This window comes from Oncorhynchus kisutch, linkage group LG13 (genome assembly GCF_002021735.2).
Source record: "Oncorhynchus kisutch isolate 150728-3 linkage group LG13, Okis_V2, whole genome shotgun sequence".
Classification (NCBI taxonomy): domain Eukaryota; kingdom Metazoa; phylum Chordata; class Actinopteri; order Salmoniformes; family Salmonidae; genus Oncorhynchus; species Oncorhynchus kisutch.
In genome coordinates this window covers 15,458,201-15,465,941 of record NC_034186.2, presented here as the reverse complement: position 1 = coordinate 15,465,941, position 7,741 = coordinate 15,458,201, and the positions used below count along the sequence as shown (strand labels likewise).

Below are 7,741 nucleotides of genomic sequence, written 5' to 3'. Positions count from 1 at the left end.
GGAGAGGCAGGAAGTAGGGAGCTGTACTTACACGTACACCTTTAGGACCTAGGTTACCTTCTGGCCCAGCCAAACCCTGCAACAAAGGAGACCAGCATGAGAAGAGGGCATTGTCACACAAAACAGTGTAGAGAGAGACTGTCTGTTATACAGGACAATTCCCAGTATATTTCCACACATAAAACACATAAATTGGTATGTTTTACACAGATAAGAAATTAATAGTTTGATTAGTCTTAGAAGTAAAAATAGACTAAGGAAACATGCTGGTCATAGCTTACTCTCAGCTACATTATAGATCCTTGTTAGCATTTCTGAGCATGGACTTTTAGTTCAAACATTCACTGTCTTACAGATACAAAACCTGTCTTCTATATAATTTTCAATTAATAAAAGAGGGAAATCAAAATTATTCAAGCTATTTTGCTAAATACTTCAAGCGAAAAGCATTAGTCAATTGTTGTTTCACTAGTCTAATTAAGAGACTGGGAATGTGTCATTACTGTAGTTGGGGAGAGACAGGTGAACATGATATGCATTTCTGAGTACAGACATATGATAGTGCACAGTTAGAATTCTGGGTAATGTGGTCAAACCAAGAGGATGGATGGAGGAATCTGGAGAGTATTCACTGCACCTGCCTGCCAGGGTAACCTGCAGCCCCAGTCACTCCTGGGAGTCCTGGTATGCCCTGTGGAAAAAGAGAGAAAGAGAGAGAGCGAGAGAGAGAGAGAGAGAGAGAGAGAGAGAGAGAGAGAGAGAGAGAGAGAGAGAGAGAGAGAGAGAGAGAGAGCAGTATGTAAGAAGAGAAACATTGGCCCTTGCCAACGCTGCCAGCTTAGTAATAAAACAGGCACTGTTCACCCTCACCCGCCACTCCACTGCACTCTTACCCGCTATCCTCCAGCCGCCCTGTCTACTGACTCTGTGTACCCCTCTCCACACCCATCCCCCTCCCCTCCTCTGTGCTTCCAGGCTCCTGCCTCTGGTACTGTAACATAGTGGGCAGAGACCCAGAAAGATTGTGTGTACAGACAGACTGTAGCAGAACACTCTCTTCTCTTCTCTCTCTAACTCCTCCCCTTCCTGTTCCAGCCTGAACCCTGACCAATCACCTCAGGGCACAGAGTGGCTGAAGTCATCGCAACACCTCACCAGATTTCAGCGTGCTGCCTGAGAGCACTCTGTTGGGATGTTATGTGTCGACAGGGGAAACATTTCTTCTTCACAGAGAAGGAAGGGACCTGACTATATATCTAATGAGCTGCCTGTGCCTCTCTCTGTGTGTGTGGATGTGTGTGGGTGTGGGTGTGTCATGCTCTAGCACCAAAGTTGGCCATACTGAGATCAGTGACCTGGCCTGTTCCTAACACTAAAAGGAGCGGGTTTAGGACATGTGGGTGACGACCCTCTCTGACCCAATGAACGCTAACCACTCACCTGTTCCCCTGGCTGTCCTGATGGCCCTGGATAGCCCTTAGGACCCTGCAGGTAGAGAAACAACACATTCATCATGACCAGGGACAAAGAGGACTGAAAAGAGAATGTCACCTGCTCTACATTAGGTATCCAGTATAGGAACCCTGACTGACTGAGTCATACAGACTGATATCTGGACACTTAAGATCTGGGTCAGTAAAGAGAGAGCAAGAGAGAGAGAGGGGGTGGGTAAAGAGAGTGATTGTACACCTGTGATGATTTAGTTTGTATGAGGCAGTATACATAGCCAGGTAGCTAAAGGTCAGTCTGTGTGCATTTCAGCCATACAATCATTCAGAGACAGGACGCCCAGTGTTGTCTAAGGATTCTGGAACATTCCAGAGCTTCCTTCCTCCTTCCCAGCACCCAGCAGTCTGATGTCACCCTAGCAGTTAAAGGTCATGGTCTGGTGCCACCCCAGAGGTCAAGGGTGAAACGGTGTGGAGACTTACTTGTGACCTGGTCTGGGCATGGCAAGGCTTTTTCTGCTCCGGGTCAGCAGGCGTGTGTGAACCCCTCTAAAACACTCAGAAGAGGTGAAGGTCGAGAGTCATTCATCCTCCGAAACGCGACCCTGCCAAGCCGCACTGCTCCTTGACACACTACTCGCATAACCCGGAAGCCAGCCACACCAATGTGTCAGAACAAACACTGTACAACTGGTGACCGAAGTCAGCTTGCAGGTGCCCGGCCCGCCACAAGGAGTCGCCAAACCCTTCCCTATCGCGGACGACGCTGGGCCAATTGTGCACCGCCTTATGGGTCTCCTGGTCGTGGCAAGCTGTGATACTGCCCGGGATCAAACACGGATCTGTAGTGCGATGCAGTGCCTTAGACCGCTGCGCCACTCGACAGGCCCTTTATCACAAATCTGAGTAGTTACTTGGGGGGCAAGGTGATTTGTAGATCAGTGATTCTGAGGCCAGTACGGTGAATCTACAAATAGCTCATATTTGTTTGGGACAGGAGAGCAAAACATTTTTTACAGGCCTGCGTTCCACATAGCTCCTTTCTTCTCCTCCACAGTTTCCTAGGTTGTGACACAGTAACCTTAAGACTCAATTTTAAAAAACACTCAGAGGTAAAGGGCTACGGCCGAAGTCAGTCATTTCCTCTGAAAATACCTTCCCGGGGCACGGTTGATGGGCTGGGTATTAGGTTCAGCTAATGCAAACATTTGTCTGTCTCCTCCTGGGAGCCAAAGGTAAAGTCCAACTTCAGACAGATATGTGGAGAGTAGAACTAGGTTCCAATACTATTTGAGATATTTGAAATACTTTTTGCGTTTGCTTTAGCCTGCCTGGTGTTTTCTATTGATTCCATGCAACAGGCAAGCTCAATCAAGCACAGCTAAAGTATTTGAACCGATAGTATTTGAACCCAGGTCTGAGGGATAGACAGAGTAAGACTAGGGGCAGTCACAGTCCACAGCCAGCTACAGTATGTGAAGGCTGATAAACGCTCTTAACTCTGAGACTAAACTGAATACATTTGAGAGAGCTTTGCTGTGTGTGCTGATGTATGAACTGAATTGGTTCCTTCCCTGCTTCCTCCTTCTCCTCACGCCATTTGCTCTTTTGAAGAGGCATCAGATAGTGTGCCTGTCATCGGGGCCATAAACTCCCTCAGACTGCCTTTCCTCTTAAAGATGACCCTTGGCCCTGGTGGTTCTCAGGTTCTGGCGGGGGAGCTCGGCTGCAGACAGGTCTCGCGGCGACGCCACCTCCCTATGCTGCCCGTGTGTGTGTATCTGTGAATGTGTGTGTGTCCAGCCCGACGGCGCGAGAGCAGGGTGGGCTGAAGAGGGGGGGGGGCCCTGTCTGAGAGACAGACGTTCTCTGTGGCTGGGTAACATTATCCTGATTCCTGACCACCGCTGGAAGCCTCTGCTTAAGGTGTGGGTAACACTTAGGAGGCTTATACAGTGGGAAAATCGTGTGTGAGGTGAGCAGAAATGGCTCAGATTCAGAACAGAAGCTCATGCAGTGAACTCAAACTGATAATCGGATAATCTCTTTGGATCAGGAGCGTTCTCATTATTCATGTCTTAAAGAGCCAATGGCACGCCACTTGCTTAGATCATTTGTTTCTGGCACAGCTAGAGGTTAAAGGCCCAGTGCATTCAAAATTCATATTGTAAAACAGCTGATGAAACTAACCCTATAAAAGTATAAAAAAAAATGTTTTTGATCAGTGGTTTACTAATCAGCAGGTTCTCATGGGCGGGAGTTTCGCCTTTCCATGGTGACATCACCATGCAGTAAATTGGTTAACAGACCAATAACAAAAAAAGTTCCAAACCTTTCTGCCAATAACAGATATTTTTCAGTTTTCCCGTCCCCACTCAGACCCCTTCCAGACAGTCCTAGCAAAATGATTGCATTTGAAATATTTTTTTCTTCTAAAAAGCTAATTTTGCCCATTTTAATGCACAGCTATTACAGTAAGGTACTTCATTTTTTTTTGCATAACGGTGTTATAACCGTTAACCATTGAACTCTTACCATTGGACCTGCGAACCCGTCTGGACCTAGAACACCTCGTGGACCTCTGTCGCCCTGGAAACAGAGGGAGGAAACCATGACAGCAACATTAGTTAGATCCCTCCTTCTTCCACCACAGTAGAAGAAAAAGTTCTTAGCAAGTCTCTTTTCATATGACAATATTCGCCAAGTAAAGAAATTTATTAAAAATTAGATAAGGGTAAGAAGAGACTGAACAGGGAGTTGCAGCTGGCAAACATGCAAACAAGCAAAGGATGAGGATGGATAGAGTGCAGGTCAACAGAAACAGTTTCATACCATGTCATGTGTCTTCTCAGTCATGTTGACACTGGTCTACTACCAGGTCATGTGTCTTCTCAGTCATGTTGACACTGGTCTACTACCAGGTTGACACTGGTCTACTACCAGTCATGTTGACACTGGTCCACTACCAGGTCATGTGTCTTCTCAGTCATGTTGACACTGGTCTACTACCAGGTAGGATGAGGATGGATAGAGTGCAGGTCAACACTCTACCAGGTCTACCAGGTCATGTGTCTTCTCAGTCATGTTGACACTGGTCTACTACCAGGTCATGTGTCTTCTCAGTCATGTTGACACTGGTCTACTACCAGGTCATGTGTCTTCTCAGTCATGTTGACACTGGTCTACTACCAGGTCATGTGTCTTCTCAGTCATGTTGACACTGGTCTACTACCAGGTCATGTGTCTTCTCAGTCATGTTGACACTGGTCTACTACCAGGTCATGTGTCTTCTCAGTCATGTTGACACTGGTCTACTACCAGGTTGACACTGGTCTACTACCAGTCATGTTGACACTGGTCTACTACCAGGTCATGTGTCTTCTCAGTCATGTTGACACTGGTCTACTACCAGGTCATGTGTCTTCTCAGTCATGTTGACACTGGTCTACTACCAGGTCATGTGTCTTCTCAGTCATGTTGACACTGGTCTACTACCAGGTCATGTGTCTTCTCAGTCATGTTGACACTGGTCTACTACCAGGTCATGTGTCTTCTCAGTCATGTTGACACTGGTCTACTACCAGGTCATGTGTCTTCTCAGTCATGTTGACACTGGTCTACTACCAGGTCATGTGTCTTCTCAGTCATGTTGACACTGGTCTACTACCAGTCATGTTGACACTGGTCTACTACCAGTCATGTTGACACTGGTCTACTACCAGGTCATGTGTCTTCTCAGTCATGTTGACACTGGTCTACTACCAGGTCATGTGTCTTCTCAGTCATGTTGACACTGGTCTACTACCAGGTCATGTGTCTTCTCAGTCATGTTGACACTGGTCTACTACCAGGTCATGTGTCTTCTCAGTCATGTTGACACTGGTCTACTACCAGGTCATGTGTCTTCTCAGTCATGTTGACACTGGTCCACTACCAGGTCATGTGTCTTCTCAGTCATGTTGACACTGGTCTACTACCAGGTCATGTGTCTTCTCAGTCATGTTGACACTGGTCTACTACCAGGTCATGTGTCTTCTCAGTCATGTTGACACTGGTCTACTACCAGGTCATGTGTCTTCTCAGTCATGTTGACACTGGTCTACTACCAGGTCATGTGTCTTCTCAGTCATGTTGACACTGGTCTACTACCAGGTTGACACTGGTCTACTACCAGTCATGTTGACACTGGTCTACTACCAGGTCATGTGTCTTCTCAGTCATGTTGACACTGGTCTACTACCAGGTCATGTGTCTTCTCAGTCATGTTGACACTGGTCTACTACCAGGTCATGTGTCTTCTCAGTCATGTTGACACTGGTCTACTACCAGGTCATGTGTCTTCTCAGTCATGTTGACACTGGTCTACTACCAGGTCATGTGTCTTCTCAGTCATGTTGACACTGGTCTACTACCAGGTCATGTGTCTTCTCAGTCATGTTGACACTGGTCTACTACCAGGTCATGTGTCTTCTCAGTCATGTTGACACTGGTCTACTACCAGGTCATGTGTCTTCTCAGTCATGTTGACACTGGTCTACTACCAGGTCATGTGTCTTCTCAGTCATGTTGACACTGGTCTACTACCAGGTCATGTGTCTTCTCAGTCATGTTGACACTGGTCTACTACCAGGTCATGTGTCTTCTCAGTCATGTTGACACTGGTCTACTACCAGGTCATGTGTCTTCTCAGTCATGTTGACACTGGTCTACTACCAGGTCATGTGTCTTCTCAGTCATGTTGACACTGGTCTACTACCAGGTCATGTGTCTTCTCAGTCATGTTGACACTGGTCTACTACCAGGTCATGTGTCTTCTCAGTCATGTTGACACTGGTCTACTACCAGGTCATGTGTCTTCTCAGTCATGTTGACACTGGTCTACTACCAGGTCATGTGTCTTCTCAGTCATGTTGACACTGGTCTACTACCATTGCTTTAATGTATTGTTGTTCTGATTGATATTTTTATTTTTATTTTTTTCTATATGTATAATTTGACAATGCAAGTAATAAGGAACCTGCCATGTCAATAAAGTCAATTGAATTGAATTGAATTGAGAGAGAGAGAGGGGGGGGGAGGAAGGGCAAGAGGAAGGGAGAGGGGGGAGACTACGCCAGATGATTCTTTACCTTGTCTCCTGGCGGGGCCTGACCTGGGGACAGTCCTGGATCGCCCTTGGAGCCCTGACAGTGACACACAGAGGGTCAGCACTTATTTATAGCAGGCAGCACCTTTCACTACATACAGGGGGGGTCAAAGTTAAAATGTTATCTCTGCTGCTCCATACTGTGGCAAAGTTCACAACCCGATTCCCATACTCTAAATCTCTTTAAAAGAGAAGGAGGTCCAACAGTGTTTTGCAATAAGAACAAAGTGACGGTGGGAACCACACAGGCTGATTCACACAGGGTAAGGTTCCCAAACAACTCCAGTCCTCAGTGAGGGGAATGTGGATGAGCTTCTTTAGAGACACCTCTTCTCATCTCCTTTCTGACTGACTGATCTGTGCTGTTCATCAGTGACTTAAGTTTGTCATCGCTTTCTGTAAGTTATCGTACAGCCAATGAGATCTGACTGAGATATTGACAACTGTGATTGGTTAGGATGGGTCCTAGGCCTCTCTTTCAGCCCAAACTCCACCCTCTGAATAGATGTGGATTGAGTTACATAGCCGCCCCAGAGCTGAGGAAATACAGACAGTGGATACGCATATATAGTAACAAAGGGACAAAATGATACAAAAGCATGACTGCATTTTGGACATACTTTTTCCTTTATAAACATAATATGTCAGACAGAGTTTATTCTATGCTTTACCCTCTGTGAAAGTCTAAATGTTTCCACAGGCCATAGAGTACCCTTACATCTAAACATGAAATGACATACAATCCACATGTTCAAGGACTGAGAAACACATAAAGGCAGTGTTTTATTTTCTGTCTTGACAGAGGTGTATGTTTAGACTGAGTCCAGGTGACACGTCAGAAAGCTTAACTACCATCAATACCTGTCCATCACTACTGATGACCTGTTTTATTTTACCACACAATAACCATCAATTATAACTGCATACATTCTGTCATTAAAATATTTATACAAATAGTCAAACAAAATGAAAAACATAAATATAAGATGACCTACTCTCAACAGATGTTTCTCTCTGGGCAGAGTACTAAGTATACCGTGACATTTGGGGGAGCCTCTTTGGGTGCACGCGCTTGTCATTTAGTGTTAAAAATGTATTACATTTCCATTGTGTCATGAACACAACCAGATGTTTTCATCTGATTGTC

The 7,741-nt window shown here is 45.8% G+C and overlaps 1 protein-coding gene across 1 annotated transcript in view; it reads right to left on the bottom strand.

Moving 5' to 3' along the window:
- The window catches only part of col24a1 (collagen type XXIV alpha 1 chain), a 265,549-nt gene that overhangs the window by 192,167 nt on the left and 65,641 nt on the right, over positions 1-7,741 (bottom strand). The window contains exons 6-10 of the mRNA XM_031785672.1: positions 6,578-6,631; positions 3,984-4,037; positions 1,441-1,485; positions 638-691; positions 32-76 (exon numbers count right to left, since the gene is read on the bottom strand). Of these exons, the coding sequence (XP_031641532.1) occupies positions 32-76; positions 638-691; positions 1,441-1,485; positions 3,984-4,037; positions 6,578-6,631 (252 nt within the window). The remainder of the gene's footprint in view (positions 1-31; positions 77-637; positions 692-1,440; positions 1,486-3,983; positions 4,038-6,577; positions 6,632-7,741) is intronic.